This window comes from Solea senegalensis, unplaced genomic scaffold (assembly GCF_019176455.1).
Source record: "Solea senegalensis isolate Sse05_10M unplaced genomic scaffold, IFAPA_SoseM_1 scf7180000014534, whole genome shotgun sequence".
Lineage (NCBI taxonomy): Eukaryota > Metazoa > Chordata > Actinopteri > Pleuronectiformes > Soleidae > Solea > Solea senegalensis.
In genome coordinates this window covers 11171-30946 of record NW_025321071.1, presented here as the reverse complement: position 1 = coordinate 30946, position 19776 = coordinate 11171, and the positions used below count along the sequence as shown (strand labels likewise).

The following is a 19776-nucleotide window of genomic DNA, read 5'->3' as shown; positions in this document are numbered from 1 at the left end:
GTGTTTGTTGTTTTTATGAGTTTGTCTATAATAAAGAAAATAATCAACTATAGTGATTGACCCTTACATTACCATGTTTTATTACTTTGTTATAATTCACTTTAGTTTATTCCTCAAACGTCTCATCTTTAAAATGTCAAAAATCATGTGTTTTTCTTTTAGCTCCTCCCTCTGGACTCTGTCTGACCCCAACACACAGTTTATGGAAGCTCAATCTTCAAAATAAAAGCTCACAACGATGACGCTGTTATTTAAACTCAACGACCCTCTGTTTAAAGCGTCCAGGTTCGGTTTTGGTTAGTGTCATTGAGTATCGGTTCAAATCTTGATTAATGTAAAGTTGTTACTTTTCTGACCGGGAATGTATGAAAATACTGATGCGTAAAACTATGCTTTTATTTTGAAAGTCGTCGCCGGATGTCATTGCACTGCAGCTCTGTTTTCGTCAGTGTAGCGTGAAATCCCGCAGGACGAACCCACGCAGACTCTCAAACATGTAAGTTTGAAACGTATTCACTTTTAACAAAAAATAAACAATAATTTACGTTTTTCCTGTTTGTTTGTTTTTTACTTTTAACGCCCGCGAACAACCACGACTATAAAAACTCCTGCGTGGCGCCTAACCTCGTTCACAAAAATGACAATTCAACGTTTATTTTCATTAGATCTCACGCCGTGTAAAATGATCCCTAACCCAGGGAACCATTTTAAGTTCGTCCGCGCTTCGGCTCAAATGATAAACATATATATGGATGCTCTTTTCTTATAAAGTGAGTAGATTAACAGGTGATAATGAGACTCGATCACAGACGACTGCACGTGTTTTTCACTTCCAATCATCGTCACTTCAGAAGTGTGACTTGTTCATTACAATAAAAATGAAAAGAATTTAAAATAGTTCAGATTATTCATCCATTATGTTTTAATTATTGACGAACTGTTAAACAATAGTTGTTTTATATTTGATTAAAGTAATTAAGACAATTACGTTTTAATTTCTGGGCCACACGGTGGTGTGGTGGTTAGCACTCTCGCCTTGCAGCGAGAAGACCCGGGTTCGAGCCCCGGTTGGAACAAGGGCCTTTCTGCATGGAGAGCGACCCTCTGGTGGAGGATAAAGCGGTTAGATGATGACTGACTGACTGACGTTTTAATTTCTTTATTTTCTGTGTTTTTCAGGTTGAGTTGTGGATCATTACTCGTGGTTCTGCTCGCTGTGTCTGCTGGACTTTACATGCTGCCTTCACCTATCCACCCCAGACCTCACATGTATGTTTCAACAAACACGCGTACGTTTAAACAAACACGCGTACGTTTAAACAAACACGCGTATAATGAAGTAAACACACATACGTTAATATAAACACTTGTGTGTGTTAAAGCAAACACACGTACGCTAAAATAAACACTTGTATGTTAAAGCAAACACACGTACGCTAAAATAAACACTTGTATGTTAAAGCAAACACACGTACGTTAAAACAAACACTTGTGTGTTAAAGCAAACACACGTACCTTTAAACAAACACACGTTAAAATAAACACTTGTATATTAAAGTAAACACACATACGTTAATATAAACACTTGTATGTTAAAGCAAACACACGTACGTTTAAACAAACACACGTATAATAAAGCAAACACACGTACGTTAAAATAAACACTTGTGTGCGTTAAAGCAAACACAAGACGTTAAAAAACACTTGTGTGTTAAAGCAAACACACCTATACGTAAACACACGCTAAAATAAAACACTTGTATATTAAAGTAAACACACATACATAATATAAACACTTGTATGTTAAAGCAAACACACGCACGCTAAACAAACACTTGTGTGTTAAAGCAAACACGCATCTTTAAACAAACACACGTTAAAATAAACACTTGTATATTAAAGTAAACACACATACGCTAATATAAACACTTCTGTGTTAAAGCAAACACACGACGTTAAAAATAAACACTTGTATATTAAAGAACACACATACGTTAATATAAACACTTGTGTTAAACACACGCATATTTAACAAACACTTGTGTGTTAAAGCAAACACACAAAAATAAACACTTGTGTGTTAAAGCAAACACACGCAAACACTTTGTGTTAAAGCAAAACACTTTAAACAAAACACGTTAAAACATAAAACACAATATTAAAGTAAACACACATAATATAAACACTTGTATGTTAAAGCAAACACACGACGCTTAAACAAACACACGTATAATAAAAGCAAACACTTAAACACTGTGTGTTAAAGCAAACACACATAAATAAACACTGTGTGTTAAAGCAAACACACGCATTTTAAACAAACACACGCTAAAAATAAACACACGATATTAAAGTAAAACACATATAATATAAACACTTGTATGTTAGCAAACACACGTGACGCTTAAACAAACACACGAGTAATAAAGCAAACACACACGCACGTTAAATAAACACTTGTGTGTGTTAAAGCAAACACACGCATATTTAACAAACACTTGTGTGTTAAAGCAAACACACATACGTTAAAATAAACACTTGTGTGTTAAAGCAAACACACGCATCTTTAAACAAACACACGCTAAAATAAACACACGGTTATTAAAGTAAACACACATACGTTAATATAAACACTTGTATGTTAAAGCAAACACATCGTGACGCTTAAACAAACACACGATAATAAAGCAAACACACGCACGTTGTAAAACACTTTGTGTGTGTTAAAGCAAAACACACGCAAAAAATAAACACTTGTATGTTAAAGCAAACACACGCATATTTAAACAAACACTTGTGTGTTAAAGCAAACACACGCATTAATGCACGCTAAAATAAACACTTGTATATTAAAGTAAACACACATATAAACATATGCACTTGTATGTTAAAGCAAACACACGCACGCTTAAACAAAACACATATATTAAAGTAAACACACATACGCAAAATAAACACTTTGTGTGTTAAAGCAAACACACGACTAAAAATAAACACTTGTATATTAAAGTAAACAAACACACGTTAAAATAAACACTTGTATATTAAAGTAAACACACGTACGTTAAAATAAACACTTGTATATTAAAGTAAACACACATACGTTAATATAAACACTTGTGTGTTAAAGCAAACACACGTACGTTAAAATAAACACTTGTATGTTAAAGCAAACACACGTACGTTTAAACAAACACACGTATATTAAAGTAAACACACATACGTTAAAATAAACACTTGTGTGTGTTAAAGCAAACACACGTACGTTTAAACAAACACACTTATATTAAAGTAAACACACGTACGTTAAAATAAACACTTGTGTGTGTGTGAAAGCAAACACGTGTACACTAAAACACACTTGTTTGTTTTCTCTTTATTTGTAAGTCACTTTGGATAAAAGCGTCTGCTAAATGACATGTAATGTAACAAACATTTGTACGTTACAACAAACACTGGTACATTTAAACAAACGCGCATACCTCAACTGATGATGATGTTGTTGTTGTTGACGCCGCTAATCCCCGCCCAGACTGAAAGGACCGCCTCCAGAACTCGTGGGTCCTCTGGCTGTAAACAATCGTCTTCACAACGGACGCAGACTTTTCTCTGGAGAACTTCACGGACCAGAATCCTTCACTGCAGACGAGAACGGTGATGGTTACGTTTTTGACAAAAATAAAAATGCAACTAATGATTTTTATTATTTTCATTATTGATGAATCTGTCAATCGTGTGTGTGTGTGTGTGTGTGTGTGTGTGGTGTGTGTGTGTGTGTGTGTGTGTGTCTCAGGTCATGTTTACACAGGAACAGTAGATGGAAAGTTATGGAGAATTTCTCCTGATGATTCTCTGACTCTGATCACACAGATGGGACAGAATCTTCCAGAGTGTGGTTTGTTTTCTCTTTAACTTATTTTATATTACATTGTATTATATTGTAGTAATAATAATAATAATAATAATAAGTGTGTGTGTGTGTGTGTGTGTGTGTGTTCAGGCAGCAGTCCAGACTATGAGCCGCTGTGTGGTCGTCCTCACGGCGTTCGTCTGGACGCTGACGGTCAGCTGATTGTTGCAGATTCATACCTGGGACTTTTCAGTGTTGACGTGAAAACTGGAGCAAAGAAGTTGTTGTTGTCAAACTCTGAGGGTAAGCGGTGTTCACTTTAACCTTTAACCTTTAACCCTGGACCAGGTCTGTGGAGGACCACTTGAACAAACCTGTGGTTCTGTCTGCGTGTGTGAACATCTTTTATAAGAATATGTAATAAATCAGTTTGTGACCATTCACATAAATAGTGGACATTGTCCTACATGGTATATGTTAAATGAGTGTATGGTCTGTATGTCCCTCGTGTTTGTCCTCAGGAGCTGACGGTGTCCCCTTCTCTTTTCTGAATGGTTTGGACATTTCCTCACAAACTGGGATGATTTATTTCACCGACTCATCCAGTCGCTGGGGACGGAGACATGTCAAACTGGAGGTGAAGAATCTGTGCAGGACTCTCACATGTCTCTAACATGTCTCTAACATGTCTCACATGTCTGTGTTTGACCTTTCAGGTGCTGGAGCTGAACAGCCTGGGTCGTCTTGTGTCGTTTGATCCTCAAACACAAAAAGTCAAAGTTCTGCTGGATTCTCTCTTCATGCCCAACGGCATCGTCCTGTCTCCGGACGAAGACTTCCTGCTGCTGGCTGAGACCAGCGTGGGACGCGTCCTCAGGTAAAGTCTACGATGTCTTCACAATGTCGTTATGTCAGACATAAACCACTCAGACTCATTTGTGCTCAGATTTTGGTTAAAGGGTCCGAAGGCCGGAACGAAGGAAGTTGTCATGGACAACATGATCGGTTACCCTGACAACATCCGCCTGAGTGACCACGGAACATTCCTGGTTGGAATAACAACACCGCGGTTCCGGAGGTTCCTTCCTCCGTTCTTGGATATGATTGCTCCGTATCCAGCTGTGAAACGGTTTTTGGCAAAGGTTTGTTTTTGTTTTCCTTTAAATTCAAAGTTCACACACACACACACTGTCACACTGTTTGTATTCAGAGATTATTTTGTAGGTTTTTCTCTTTTATATGAATTAAAATTAAACTACATATTTAAATGGATGGATTTATGTTTTTGAACTATAATAGGTGATTCCACTCACTTGGTATAATCTGCTGCTGCCACGTTACGCTCTGGTCCTGGAGCTGGGATTAGACGGCGAGTTGGTGGGAACGCTTCATGACCCCGAAGGTCGTCTGACGTGGGCCATCAGCGACGTGTTCCAGCACCGAGGAAGGACATACCTGGGCAACACTGAACTGTCGTTCCTGCCTGTTCTGGAGCGCTGGGAAAACTGACGGTGGACACGGAAAACTGGCTCCTCCCTCTTTTATTTTATTTTAAACATGTTTGTCGAGCAGCGACGAGGAAATTTAGAGTTTTTAGACTTTTTCCAGGTTTTATTCAACGTCTACAGTCGTTCACAGATGTCACTCTTTTCCAGGTCCTCCTGGAGAATTCCTTGGTTTTCCAGGACAGAATAATAATAAACTCATTTCAGTTTTCCTTCTCGGTTACGACTCAGAAATAGGACGATGGTGGGCAGTAGAGCGTTAAACTTTATTCAGTCCAGGAGAAGAAAAAGTTAATCTGGCTAATGTTAATGTTTTTATTCAGAGAGATTAATCAGATTATAAATATCATTAGAATGTGGTGAAATAAATGATTGATTCTGACTAAAGTTAATGTTAATGAAAAAGACAGACGACAACAACAGAACACAAGGAAACAGTGAGTCTTTAAATCACAATTCATTCAAAATGAACACATGAACATTTCCTTAGTGCATTTAACTCAAACTGTACATGGAAATGAACTGGAAACACAACAACAATTCATTCATAAAACTATGATGGAAATGTTTGTTTAGACCAATAATATAAGGTAAGACCACTTTGATTTATAATTCTAACTATTTTACTTATAATAATTTATGTATTAAAAGTAAAAATGGATGAATGAATGAATGATGAATTTCCACTTGCAAAAAACAACAAATAAAAATTCTTTTTTGTTCTTTTTTCTTTTTTTAAAAAAAAATTGTAGAACTTGAAATAAACAGAACAATAATACAGTCATGTGACTCTTCATCCATTCATCCTGAAAAAAGTGAGTGACAACATTTCATCATGTTTGTCGGAGTAATCTGCGTAATTTGTGACGGAGGAACATCTGACCAGGATCAAATTTAAACCTGAGGAAACACAGGATAAACACAGATTCACTATAAACCTGAGGAAACACAGGATTAACACAGATTCACTTTAAACCTGAGGAAACACAGGATTAACACAGAGTCACTTCAAATGTGAGGAAACACAGGATTAACACAGATTCACTTTATACTGAGGAAACACAGGATTAAAGTTGTCTTATATCCACAGGAAGAGAAAACTGACCTGAAACAAACACAAAGTTACTTTTCTACATTTCATTCATTCATGTTGTGATTGAATCATGGCTTTATAACAAAGAGCTGAGTTACCCGTGTGATAACCATTATCTGAGGTAAAGAAGATGTAAGTGTTGTCCAGTTCACCTCTGACCTCTAACGTCTTCACCAGTTTCTCCACCAGATCATCCACTGACAGCAGAGTCTGCCACCTACAGGTCATTACATTACATTACATGTCATTTAGCAGACGCTTTTATCCAAAGCGACTTACAAAAGTGCATTTAAACATTTGGGTACAAATCAGAGCTAGAAGTAAGTAAGAGCTTCAAGTAGAACAAACTATGAAGTGCTAGTCATAAGTGCCATGTACAAGTTTTTTTTTTTTTGTGGTCTTAGTCGAGGTAGAGTCGGAAGAGATGTGTTTTTGCATCTGGTATTCATCACTATGACGCCACTATTAAAGGCACATTCTGTCATTTTTGCTGACAAGCTTTTAAATGTTTGATTTGATGAACAGTTGATTTTTCCATGGCAGTTTGAGGAGATTCTGATTGAATATGTTGGAGATTCAAGCGGTCCAGTTTGTTTTGTCTTGAACTGATGTGTTAATATCGTTGTGATTAAAATCAGGTTTTAAAACCAGTCTGATCACATAAGGATTTCCCTAGTCCTAGACTCACCAGTCCGACCCAGTAGCTCCAGCCTGGAGGAACGTGCTTCAATCCTTCAGCCTCCGAGTGTCCGTACTGAAACACACGCACACAGTGAGTCAAACACCTCAACCAAACCTGGTTGAGATATTTCCCAGCAAAGAAAGTCTGGTATTGTGCGGCGTGTTTGAGAATGGCGGGAAAAGTGTGAGCCTCGTCGCTCTGTTGCCATGCTCTGCTGCTGCACTTTCCCTCTAACGTGTTGTTGGTGACGCGGTGGTTGTGTGGATATTTCCCCGTCAGGATGCTGGCTCGACTGGGACAGCACAGGGGGCTGGCAACAAACTGAGGGAAAGAAAACGCCTCGAAAAACACAAATCCAGCTTCATTTGAATGATCTGAGATTGAAGGTGACGTATGATTTAATTTCTCTGAAACTGGAATTATAACTGAAATATTCTAAACTTCATATCACACCGGATCGGAGACTGAATCAGAGACTGGATCAGAAAATAAAGACCATACTCAATGCGTTTAAGAACGAGATTCCTGCTTCACCGATCAGTTCTCTTGTCTTGTTCGGTGGAGACTGGAGGGAAAAGATCATTTGATATGAGACTAATTTGATCATGTTTTTGTTTCAACCACAAACACATTTCTGTGACTTTATTTAGACAGAGATCTTTAGTAAGATTTGTTTTGTAGGTTTGGCATCGAGTTAAAAATCTAAATAAACACCTAAGACGCCCAAAGATCCTAAAGATCAAAAAATACGTCATGCATTAAATAATGAAAAATATGATAAAGTCACTGCTAATGCAAAGATATTTAAATCTTTGAATTAGCAGTAAAGAGAAAATATTGAATTGACTAAAAATGTCTTGGATTGAAATAATAACAAACTAAAATGTGCTTCACCTTACACTCAAGTCATTCTTTCTAAAATTACTTTTAGTGTCCTCAGTTTGGTCACTATTTTTAAATGAGACCTAGAAATGTAATAAAGAAACAGTTGTGTTAAGTGTTATTTGGAGAAGAATCAACACACTTAATGATTTACTGCCTATGAAGATGTTAATTCAAAGTGACATTTTTAAAATGACAATATTTTGTACGTTTGGAGGCATACAAACATGATAAGACAAGAAAAACCTTTAACCGAATAATTGAACATGATTAATCACTGTATGTGAAGATCAAATGAACCATTGTAATGATGACGGTCTACATGGGTTATTATAATCTAAATTGTTGTTTTTGTCAATGGGGTTTGGTTACAATAAAGTTACTGTGCGTCTACAGTGGAGCAGGTGATTCAATATCATAAGAGCATCAACAAATATGAATAAATATATGAATAAACTGACCAGTCCGTTCATAGTGAAGTCCAGATCATCAGTGAGGATCATAATAATGTTCGGTTTGAAATAAAACTCCACTACTCACGTTCACGAACATTAGAAAGAAACTTCATTTAAAAGTCCAACGACAAACGCGACGCAACAACATATTTATTTGAATGTTATTTATAAAACTCAGACGTCTGCGTCACAAGCTGTAACAAAGTAAACAACTGTCATACTTCCTGTTTTCAATAAAGTTTATCTAAAGAAATTATAGCCGGGTGTGCTGTGAAAGCGCGAAGTGGTTTTGTTTTATTATTTTCCACATTAAAGCAAATGTTTATATTTATATTTTTGTTTTATGTTGATTTATATTGAAAATGTTTAAATATATATAAAACTTTTATAAGAGAACTACTTCCTGTTTCCTTTGAGCCTCGTTCTCAAACCTGAACGCTGATTGGTTGATCTCGTTCTAGCTGCGCTGTGATTGGTCCATAGCTCCTGACAGTGGACCAGTGGACTGAACCAAACTGCTTCAGATAGGGAGGTGTTCTACCTTTGTGGAGAAGAATGAACTCTTCCTGAAGTTTTTTTTCTCAGAAACTTTATTGATCCTGTCACAGTCGGTTTTAAAAAAAAAAACTTTATTGATTGTTCCGGGAGTTTTTCGTGTTCAGGAAAACTTTGTTCCGTTTGTTATTCCGTGTTTAAAAATGCCGTGTTCCTAACAAACAAACACGGTTCTTTTCCGTGAGTTTGATGGAAAATGTCGTCGCAGTTTAAAGTGAACGAACTTTTACAAGTTGACATATGTGACGTGTTCACCGGAGAAAACTTTGACAACTTTGAGCCCAAACATCAGGACGATTTCTGCGGCTTTGAGCGCTGGACCGAGTCACCGTCAGAACCGTCACCAGCTCTGGCTCGCACCGGTTCTGTGACCCAGGAGAGCGGCACCATGAGCGGACACTGCAGTGACACTGAGTCCCGCTGTGACGGACTCTCCGCGGCCAGGTCCTCCATACTAGACTGCCTCCTGGTGGAACTGTATGAGACGTGCAGCAGCAGGAGAACCGTGGACAGCTGGGACAGCTCAACCGAAGCATCCGGTTCTGATGCGTTTCTGGGCCGAAGCAACTGCGGCTCCAGTTTCCTGCAGGAGCTTCAGCTGAAACACACCCGGAGACTGCAAGTGAACTACCTGCAACAGAAGGGTGAGCGCGTGTGTGCGTGCGTGCGTGCGTGTGTGCGTTCTCTGTATGTGTTCAGTGTGTGTGTGTGTGACAGAGAGAGAGTCACAGGCTGTATAATGTGTAATTATATTAGTGGACAAGCCGCCAATGATCATTATTATTATTATTGTTATTATTATTATTATTATTATTATTACCATTATTGTTGTTGTTATAATCATTCTCATAATAATAATATTTATTATCATGATCATGTTTTAGCTCCAGGGGAGCTGCAGTCGATCATCCAGGAGGTGAAATATCGTATAAGTCTTCAGTCAGCCAAACTGATTCGTCAGCTGAGGAGACGAGACCGTCTTTGTCATAAACTACAGAAGAACTATGACATCATCACAGCGTGTCTTCAAGCTGTCTCTCAAAAACGACGTAAGAACACACACACACACACACACACACACATCATGATTTAAAATAACTATAAAAATGATCAATGTCATTCCTCTGATATACACAAGGATGAAAATAAAACAGGTTGATAGTCTCAGGAAAATGTGGATAAAAAAACAAAAGAGAATCAAAGCTTTAGTTTCCTCTAACGTCTACTGTAGTTTGATGTCACGTGCAAAAATAAATGCTTAGTCATGGGTTGATCTCTCACGTGACTTTCCACAAATATTATTCTGCAAAAAAACACAAAGCAAACGTGTTTGATATCAGAGTTAATGCTGTGTCATGATCTTTACCTGCTGCATCATAGAGTTAATGCTGTGTCATGGTCTAAAGTTGTAGAGTTAATGCTGTCTCATGGTCCACAGTTGTAGGGTTAATGCTGTGTCATAGTCTACAGTTGCAGGGTTAATGCTGTGTCATGATCTTTACCTGCTGTATCATTACTGTGTCATTACAGTTGTAGGGTGTATGATGTATCCTTAGTTAATGCTGTGTCATGATTGTTTAATGCTGTGTCATGATTTTTACCTGCTGTATCATATACTTAATGCTGTGTCATGGTCTACAGTTGTAGGGTTAATGCTGTGTCATGGTCTACAGTTGTAGGGTTAATGCTCTGTCATGGTCTACGGTTGTAGGGTTACTGCTGTGTCATGGTCTACAGTTGTAGGTAAAGACTCTTCTGTTAACAATGTTGTTTTGAAGTTTAGCGCCACCTTGTGTTATTGTTAAACCAGAAGAAACGCCTCACTGTCGCCACCTATTGGATGTTACCAGCTGTCAATCACAGTCCCTCCCCACGCTGTGTGAAGGAGGTCTTCAGAACTAGGCGGAGCACCAAGAAACCAGTGTTGTCCATTGAGGATAATACATTTGAGAAAGTGTCCTCCTCCTCATCCCTTCATCCTCCTCATTCTCTCCTCTCTCCTCTTCCTGGTGACGCTGCTGGAGCAGAGGATGATGAAGATGATGAAGCTGCACTGATCGTCTCTTCTCCTTTATCTTCTAAAATCATTCTCTATAAATTAGTATTTTTGCAGCGTCATCACTGAGGATGAGCTGAAACAGGAATCTGCACCGGAAGTGATCTGACACATCATTTTCTTCGTCTTTAACGCCGGAAATCATCTCGTCATTTTCTGACAAATACTGAAGAAAATATTGAAAATAGGAATATGAGATGATCACTGTGATCGGACTGTGGTCGGACTGTGATCGCACGGTGGTCGCACGGTGGTCGGACTGTGATCGCACGGTGGACGGACTGTGATCGCACGGTGGTCGGACTGTGTGTGGGTGATGCGGCAGGAGCGGCTCTCCGCCGGCAGGAGGCCGAGGTCGGGCCTCCGTCAGCGGCAGCAAGCAGCGGGAGGAGTCGGTAACATCATCAGTAACGTGCTGAAGAAACGGAACGGGATTTCCAGGAGCGCGCCGCGGCTGCTGTGCACGTTAGAACCAGGTGATCCGCCACGTGCACGCGCACGGTCCGAACCGATGATCCGGGTTTTATATTGAATAAGTAGTTTATGAAGTGTTCTTTGAAACGTGATCCGTTGATTTATTTTCAAATGTTTCTGTGTCACGAGCTCAGCCTTCAGTGTGTATGTGCAGCGCGCACGGTGCTCGTGGGTTGTGGAATAATCTGTGAGCGGAAATGGGCGTGTTTTTCCGTGTTAATCTCTGAAAGCGAAATAATGCGACGCTGCAGCAGAATGATGGAGCGGAGCAGAAGAACAGACGAGGAACGTTCAGGTTAAAGTCACATTCTGTCCTTTATTTAGACTAAAATGTGTCTTCACACTGTCGAAGGAAGAGGAGGAAGAAGAGGAGGGAAAATGGCCGCAGGTTGTGGACACAAACTTGTCCGCACATTTCCTCCTAACTTCACTTCTAAATGAAATGTCCTCCTCCTCCTCCTCTTCCTCCTCCTCTTCAAACATTAAAGGTCACGTGTCAAACCACAAAAGAAGTTTGAGTTCAGCGAAAAAGAGATTTTTCCACGGAAGTGAATTCAGCACCAGGAAGTGGACAGCGACTGCAAAGAGGTTTTAAAGTAAACTGATTCAAATTTGCGTAGAAGGAAAGTCTTTCTTCTTATTATTTATTATTGTTGTTATTATTATTTATTATTATTGTCATGATTCAGTTACTAAACTAATTTTTAGTAACTGAAGTTACTAGTTCAGAGTTTCTGATAAAAGTGTCTTCTACAGACACAGATCTTTTATTATTTTGTTTATCATTATTATCATGTTTGTTATTATTATCATTATTATTATTATCATGTTTATTATTATTATTATTATTATTATTATTATTGTGGTGCTAGGGTGAATAAACTCACATTTTCCTGTTAAACACAAACATCTGTGTTAAAATGACGTCAGTGGTCAACGAGATCATGATTTTGCAACTTTGTTTTCTGTCCAGAATATTGTTTGGTTATTATGGTCTGCTCATGTTTTTTTTCAGTTTTACAGACAGACGTGACATTTAATGACTTCACTCATGAAACAACGTGTTTCTCCTGAACTGAATTTAAAAACTGACATTAAACTAAACCACTGTTTGTTTTCAGGTGTTGACACCAGGTTGAAGTTTACCATCGAACCGTCGCTGGGAAAGAACGGATTCCAGCAGGTGAGTTAATCTCCATCACTTGTGCTGGATTAAACAGATGAACGAATGAAACGTGTGTTTTGTGTCGTGCAGTGGTACGATGCCCTGAAAGCTGTGGCCAGACTTCATACTGGGATTCCAAAGGAATGGAGGAAGAGGGTTTGTAACTTTCTTATTTATTGAGTAAAAAACAAACCTCATTCTTCTTAAAAGAAAATTAAATATTTGTGAATGTCACTGTGCTCAGGTTTGGCTCACACTCGCTGACCAGTATCTTCACACCATCTCCATCGACTGGGAAAAGACACTTCGCTTTGCCTTTAATGAGCGCAGCAACCCGGACGACGACTCCCTCGGCGTCCAAATCGTCAAGGTAACCACCAGAAAACAGGATCCAGCGTTTTAATCTGATTATTGATCAGGATCTTTCGTAGATTAATCATTGTCTGTCCTGTATTTTGTGATTCTTCCTCCTCATGTCCAGGACCTGCACAGGACTGGATGCAGTTCTTACTGTGGCCAGGAGGGGGAGCAGGACCGAGTGGTGCTGAAGAGGGTGTTGTTGGCGTTTGCTCGCTGGAATAAAAGTGTGGGTTATTGTCAAGGTTTTAACGTCCTGGCTGCATTAATACTGGAGGTGACGGAGGGAGACGAGAGTGACGCACTGAAGGTACGACAGCACGCAACAACAACAACAACAACAACAACAACAACTCACAATAACTGACAACGTCCTGGCTGCTTTAATACTGGAGGTGACAGGAGATACAGTGTGACACATGTCAGACAGACAGACAGACAGACAGACGACTTTGTTGATCCCTTTGGGAGGTTCCCTTGGGGAAATTAACAGCTCCAACATCAGCACACAGCACTGTTAAGATTAGAGTCACACTTTTCAGGAGACTGGAAAGAGAAACACCCCAGTTACCAAACACCATAAAATATAGAATAGAATAAAATAAGCTAAAAATAAAGATAAAATAAAAATAAAAATCTAAGAAAATATAAAAATACAAACATAAATGACCCATGCTATATATATATGTATGTATACATACATACACACAACACATATATATATATATATATATACATACACATATATATACATATACATACATACACATATATACATATATATGCATATACATACACACACAGGTACACACACACACCTACAGTTACCCCGTATTGCCCAGGGTTTTATTGCACTGTCTATAAGGTTTTATTGCACATGTTATTATGTTGTTATTGTTGTGGTTATTGCACATTTCACTGAGTTGTGATTATGGACATATGTTTGTTTAGTTCGTACTGCTTGTTTTGTTTGCCCTCCTCCCCCCCAGTGAGGAGTTGTACAGTTTGATGGCCCGGGGGACAAACGAGTCCCCCAGCCTGTTGGTCCTGTACTTTGGGAGGAGCAGCCTGTTGCTGAGGCTTCTGTGGCTACTCTGGCTGCTGGGTACAGCCAGAGGAGGGTCTGAGGCTTCAGAAGGAGGGTCTGAGGCTTCTGTGGCTCCTCTGGCTGCTGGGTACAGCCAGAGGAGGGTCTGGCTGTTTTGTGTCGTTTCAACACAGAACGACAGTTGTAACAAGTGAATGAACTTTGAAGAAACCTTTTTTGTTTTCAGGTGATGATTTACCTGATTGACAAAGTTCTGCCAGAAAGTTATTTTGCCAACAACCTACGAGCTTTATCAGGTAAACACACACACACACAAACACACACACACTGATCTGAGAATACTGTGTCACAAACCTCTACGTTAAAAACAGGCAAACCAAGATGTGTGTGTGTGTCCATGTTCATGTGTTCACCAAATACAAACTGTGGTCAATGAGATTCAAACAGTTATGATCAGGACAACAAACATGAACAGAAAAATCAACAACAACAAGGACACGTCGTATTTACACGACAACAGAAGTTAGAAAAGTTCTTCATAAAGTTTACATTTAGATAAACACGACAGTTCAAATAAACCCATGCTGCTTACATTTTAAATGGTTACTGTATCGTCTCATATCACATGTTCACAGACGTTCGTCTTTGTTGTTGTTTGTCTTCAGTGGACATGTTCTCAGATGTTATTGATTCTCAGCTCTTTATTGTTGTTGTCGTTTTGTTGTTGTTTGTTTGTTTGTTTGTCTTCAGTGGACATGGCCGTGTTTCGGGACCTGCTGCGTCTCAAACTTCCCAGACTTTCCCAGCATCTCCATCACCTTCAAAAAGCAGCAAACAGAGAAGCTGGAGGTAAAAAGCTTTTCTCAGGTTTGATGAAGGTTCTCATGTTGAGCCTCAGTAATAATCCAGGGGGCACTGTGTGTGTGTGTGTGTGTGTGTGTTCCAGGCAGTTACGAGCCTCCTCTCACTAACGTGTTCACCATGCAGTGGTTCCTCACCATGTTCGCCACCTGCCTGCCTTCGTCCACAGTTCTCAAGATCTGGGACTCAGTCTTCTTTGAAGGTTCTGAGATTCTGTTTCGCGTCGCTCTCGCTATCTGGGAGCGACTGGGAGAGTACGTTGCTCTTCTTCTTCTTATCATTATTATTATTTTTATTGTTGTTATTGTTATTATTATTCCTATTAATCTTATCATTTCTATTATTATTATTGTTTTTTAGTTTGACATCATCTCTACCATGGGTCTCTCATGTGTCTCATGTCTCTGATGTCTCATGCGTGTCTCATGTCTCTGGTGTCTCTCATGTGTCTCATGTGTCTCATGTCTCTGGTGTCTCTCATGTGTCTCATGTCTCTCATGCGTCTCAGGAGGATCGAGTACTGTCCCACAGCATGTGTCTCATGTCTCTCATGTGTCTCAGGAGGATCGAGTACTGTCCCACAGCAGATGACTTCTACAGTACCATGGGTTGTTTGACTCAGGAAATGTTAGAGAAGAACCTCGTTGATCCAGGTGAACTCATGCAGGTACGAGAAGAAAGAAACATTGATCATGTTGTTCCATTTACATTTGTTCTATTGTTACATTCTCTCCTCTCCCCTCGTGTCCTCTCCTGCCTCCTTGTCCCTGGTGTGTCCTCTGCTCTCAGGAAGTGTATTCCATGGCGGTGTTTCCTTTCCCTCAGTTGTCTGAGCTCAGAGAGAAATACACATACAACATCACTCCATTCCCCACATCTGTCAAACCCAATGGAAGGTGAGTTTGTTTCACTCTTTCATTTGTCACACACACACACATACACACAGATGATGATGATGTGTGGTTACAGCAGTGGTGTGGGCAGCTGGGAAAGTGATGATGATGATGCTGACATGGATGATGAAGACTCTGTGGTCACTGCTCTCGGGTGTTTGGGGCCACTGGGAGGTTTACTGGCCCCAGAGCTGCAGAGATACCACAGACACCTGCGAGGTGACACACACACACACACACACACACACTCTGAGTCTAATCTGCTAATCTGTTTCCTCCAGAGAGTCTAATCTCTGTTCACCTGTTTCCTTCAGTCTAATCTCCTCGTCCTTCATCGTCTCTGACTCACAGGAGTCAGAAACATCAGATCTGAACAAGTGAATTATTTGTATCATTATTATTATTGTTATTGTCATTATTATTATTTGTATTATTGTCATTATTATTATTGTCATTATTGTTGTTGTTAATAGATTGAAATGTCTGACTGGAATAATAAGTGAATCAGATGTATTATTATTATTATTATTATTATTATTATTATCATCATTATAACAATAGTTATTGTTGTCAACAGATTTAAAGAATCACTGATAAGTGAAGGAAAGAAAGTCACTTCAATGTTTCTTTGTTTTCAGACCAGAGAACAGAGCAGGGAAACTTCACACAGCTGAGCCCGGGCGCAGTGGGAGGAGCAGGGGGAGGGGCCAGGGCGGAACATCAAGCTGCCATCAACAGTATGATGATGGAGAGGATGAGCACCGACATCTATGCCTTAAAGAAACAGTACACTCGTATCAAGAGACGACAGCAGCAACAGGCCATGCAACTGTACATACGCACAGGTAACAACTAAACACACACACACACACAGGTAACAACAACACAGGTAACAACTACACACACACACACACACACACACACACAGGTAACCTGCAGAGACACAAAGATAACACTGTTACATGTTTGATGATGACGATGATAAGGATGATGTGACTCGTAGGACTTGGACATGAAGTTCCCATGAGTCCAGGACTTCTTCAGGAGCAGATGGACAAACCCAGGAACAGTTCTGACCGATACTCTGATGGTACTGATGAGAAAATATCTCAACCTGGCTTTTTATAATCAATAATCAAGGAGCATCTTTTTTCTGGTCGTGATCTCTGGTCGTGATCTCTGGTCTGATCTTGGTCATCTCTGGTCATGATCTTCTGGTCATGATCTCTGGTCATGATCTGGTCATGATCTTCTGGTGCGTGATCTTCGGTCATGATCTCTGGTCGATCTTCTGGTCATGATCTTCTGCGTGATCTCTGGGTTAGGGTTCCACTGGTCGTGATCTCGTGGTCGTGATGATCTCTGGTCATGATCTCTGGGTTAGGGTTCTTCTGGTCGGATCTCTGGGTTGGTTCTCTGGTGATCTCTGGTCTCTTATGTGTGCAAACTTCTTTAAATGACCTTCATAACAAACTCTTCCTTTTCCATGGTTACATGAGTGATTGAGTGAGTGAGTGAGTGGTTGTTTGGTCTAGACTGGTGACCCCACCTTTCACCCTATATCAGCTGGGATTGGCTCCACCCCCTGACCCTCCAGTAACAGATACAGTTAACTCTGGATGTCTTATCACATATTTATTTAATAGAATTGAATCTCACATATTTTTTTTATCTTCCTCCTCCTCCCCCCCCTTCTTTTTGTCTCCTCCTCCTCCTCCTTCTTCTTTTTGTCTCCTCTTTCTACATCTGTCCAGAAAAATGTCCTGCAACTCGTGTCCTCGCCTCTCAGCTGAACCCGTCCAGCGCCGTCATCAACCACCTGCTGCTGGGTCGTAAACCACGCAGCAGACCCACATCCACCAGTCACAGCTCCCCCTGCAGGCAGCACTGGGGATCACTGCCCTCCCACGGCAGCAGACCTCCAGGAAACGGCAGCGGCGAGTCTGGGTCACCGTGGCGAGCTCATGTCCGGGTCCATCGCAGGAACGTGGCCCGGGCTCGAGCTCAGCTGGGATTTGAAGATTCAGAGGAAAGAGAGGATGAAGGTGAAGAGGAAAACAAGAGGAACGATGATGATGATCTGAAGAAAGACGAGAGTGATGTCACCGTTTCTCCTTCTTCTGATCCTTCTGTTACTGGTTCAGTTTGTGAAGAAGCTCCTCAAGTTTCTGATGAAACAAACACAGCACAAGTTTCACAGGTTGTGGTGAAATTAGAGAACGAGTCGAAGCCAGAAACACAACCTTCAGTCCCTGAACCTCCAGCTCCTTCAGTCCCTGAACCTCCAGCTCCTTCACCTGCCGATGTTCCTGCAGCTCCTTCAGCTGCCGAGGTTCCTGCAGCTCCTCCAGCTGCCGATGTTCCTGCAGCTCCTCCAGCTGCCGATGTTCCTGCAGCTCCTCCAGCTGCCGATGTTCCTGCAGCTCCTCCAGCTGCCGATGTTTCAGCAGGTGAAGATGCTGTAGATCTTCCTGCAGGTGAAGATGGATATGGTCCTTCAGTTCCTCCTCCTTCTTCAAACAGGCACAAAGAGTCAGACTCCTCAGCTTCCGAGAGAAACACCACCTCTTCACCTCCATCACTCCACTTCTCCGCCGCCTGCATCCCTTCTTCTTCTTCCTCCTCCTCCTCCATCCTGAGTTCATCTCTCTCTCCTGTCCCCACATCACTTCCTTCTGGCTCCGTCTCTCCAACACCAGACCCTACCTCCTTCCTCCCTCTCTCGCTTCCTGCTTCCTCCACCTTTTATAAAACCTCCTGTCCCTCCACTCCCTCTCTCTGCTCCATCTCCTCATCCTCTAAATCTCTCATCTCCTCCTCCCCGTCCACGCCGGTGTTAAGCTCCACCTCCTCCACTCCCAAACAGCAGCAGCTCTTCTCTCCGTTCCCAAGCGTGAAACAGCCCAGGAAGTCGCCGGCAGCGAGGAACCTCGGTCTTTACGGACCCACGTCCAGAACTCCCACCGTCCACTTCCCTCAGCTGAGCCGCAGCAGAGCGGCCGGAACCACGGGCAGGAGATGATCCGTCTGTGCCACACTGTCCCCTGCTGGTCAACAAAACAACTCTCTCATAGAAAACAAGTTCACAAACATTAAAGGTGTAGTTCAGGGGAAGTCATAGTGTGAGCTGACTGTGCTGTGAGAGCCCCCTGCTGGTGACAACAGTGTATGACAGTATCTCATGTAATCACACTTCCCTGTGGACCCTAACCCTGGAGTATGAATGAAAATGAAATGAGTATGTATGAAGTTCTTTACTTTGTGGTCTATGCAGCTTCTTATTGACCATGATGATGATGACGTGTGCTGATTATGTATGAAGACAAAGTGTCCAGTTGTGTTTCCAAGCCAAGTATTAAACCACTACACAATAAAGTAAATATACCTGTGTGAGTGTGTGTCATAAAAATGAAGCACATTTTCTTTCCTTGTTCACGTTGTTAATGTTTTTTCTCGGCTGTTGAACTATGAACAAGAGACATGTTGCTGTTTTTTCACAGTAAATCCCTTTTTATAATACTAAAAAGAGCTGATGCACATTCATTCATGACGGAAATAATCAAAAGAAGTTCTTCATTTTTTGGTCAGATTTTTACTTCTACAAATGACCTGCAGGGGGCAGAGGTTAGCGCTCTCTTCGTCTAATCTGCCACAGAAGAAAAGGTGAAAACAGGAAGTGACTTCTGTTTGTCATCTTTAAACGACGTGGATGCTTGTCACGTGAGTTTTTAAAAATCTTCTTTTCAAACTAAAGTTTGTCACGTGACTTTTATTTTGTCTCTAGTTTAAACTTTTCTTCTTCCTCATTTTCTCTGAGGAAGAAGAAAAGTTTAAAGTGTATTGTCATGTTTTTAGTCTCTACACTTTTACAGCCTGGTAACAATGTTTCTCTGACTTTAG

At 40.6% G+C, this 19776-nt stretch overlaps 2 protein-coding genes and 1 long non-coding RNA gene across 10 annotated transcripts; 2 read left to right on the top strand and 1 right to left on the bottom strand.

Annotated features, from left to right (window-relative positions):
• Positions 1-18: 18 nt before the first annotated feature.
• zgc:194209 (uncharacterized protein LOC570908 homolog) lies at positions 19-5567 on the top strand. Of its 2 annotated transcripts, XM_044016497.1 has the most exons (10): positions 19-296; positions 408-496; positions 1180-1269; positions 3533-3654; positions 3794-3895; positions 4001-4153; positions 4372-4487; positions 4567-4727; positions 4797-4992; positions 5150-5567. In XM_044016497.1, coding segments are annotated over exons 2-10 (1152 nt in total). In that variant the 5' UTR covers positions 19-296; positions 408-494; the 3' UTR covers positions 5360-5567. The 2 variants fall into 2 exon arrangements, with proteins under 2 accessions (XP_043872432.1, XP_043872431.1); XM_044016496.1 differs by having other exon boundaries at positions 19-496.
• Positions 5568-5796: 229 nt separating this feature from the next.
• Positions 5797-8682, bottom strand: LOC122761311. Of its 2 annotated transcripts, XR_006358541.1 has the most exons (3): positions 8474-8682; positions 7137-7202; positions 5797-6665 (listed from the first exon to the last, which is right to left on the bottom strand). It is a non-coding gene; the product is annotated as an uncharacterized LOC122761311 (long non-coding RNA). The 2 variants fall into 2 exon arrangements; XR_006358540.1 differs by having other exon boundaries at positions 7137-8682.
• A 391-nt stretch (positions 8683-9073) lies between these two features.
• Positions 9074-19269, top strand: tbc1d30 (TBC1 domain family, member 30). 6 transcript variants are annotated; one of them, XM_044016490.1, is made up of 15 exons: positions 9074-9666; positions 9907-10071; positions 12674-12735; positions 12808-12873; positions 12962-13087; positions 13199-13384; positions 14349-14418; positions 14873-14971; positions 15069-15237; positions 15545-15650; positions 15773-15879; positions 15956-16095; positions 16515-16721; positions 16880-16966; positions 17631-19269. In XM_044016490.1, the coding sequence occupies exons 1-15, from the start codon at positions 9219-9221 to the stop codon at positions 18896-18898; spliced, it is 3306 nt and encodes a 1101-aa protein (XP_043872425.1). In that variant the 5' UTR covers positions 9074-9218; the 3' UTR covers positions 18899-19269. The 6 variants fall into 6 exon arrangements, with proteins under 6 accessions (XP_043872425.1, XP_043872424.1, XP_043872426.1 ...); XM_044016489.1 differs by having other exon boundaries at positions 9075-9666; positions 15953-16095; XM_044016491.1 differs by lacking the exon at positions 16880-16966 and having other exon boundaries at positions 9075-9666; positions 15953-16095.
• The last annotated feature ends 507 nt before the right edge of the window (positions 19270-19776 follow it).

What these genes read in the sequence shown, in the direction of transcription:
- zgc:194209 (XM_044016497.1), top strand. An exon ending in ATCCACCCCAGACCTCACAT is followed by an intron (nt 1,270 to 3,532) that starts GTATGTTTCAAC and finishes ATCCCCGCCCAG; the next exon opens with ACTGAAAGGACCGCCTCCAG. An exon ending in AGCGTGGGACGCGTCCTCAG is followed by an intron (nt 4,728 to 4,796) that starts GTAAAGTCTACG and finishes ATTTGTGCTCAG; the next exon opens with ATTTTGGTTAAAGGGTCCGA.
- tbc1d30 (XM_044016489.1), top strand. Translation starts at nt 9,219, where the DNA reads ATGTCGTCGCAGTTTAAAGTGAACGAACTTTTACAAGTTGACATATGT. An exon ending in CAAAGGAATGGAGGAAGAGG is followed by an intron (nt 12,874 to 12,961) that starts GTTTGTAACTTT and finishes CACTGTGCTCAG; the next exon opens with GTTTGGCTCACACTCGCTGA. An exon ending in TCGGCGTCCAAATCGTCAAG is followed by an intron (nt 13,088 to 13,198) that starts GTAACCACCAGA and finishes CCTCATGTCCAG; the next exon opens with GACCTGCACAGGACTGGATG.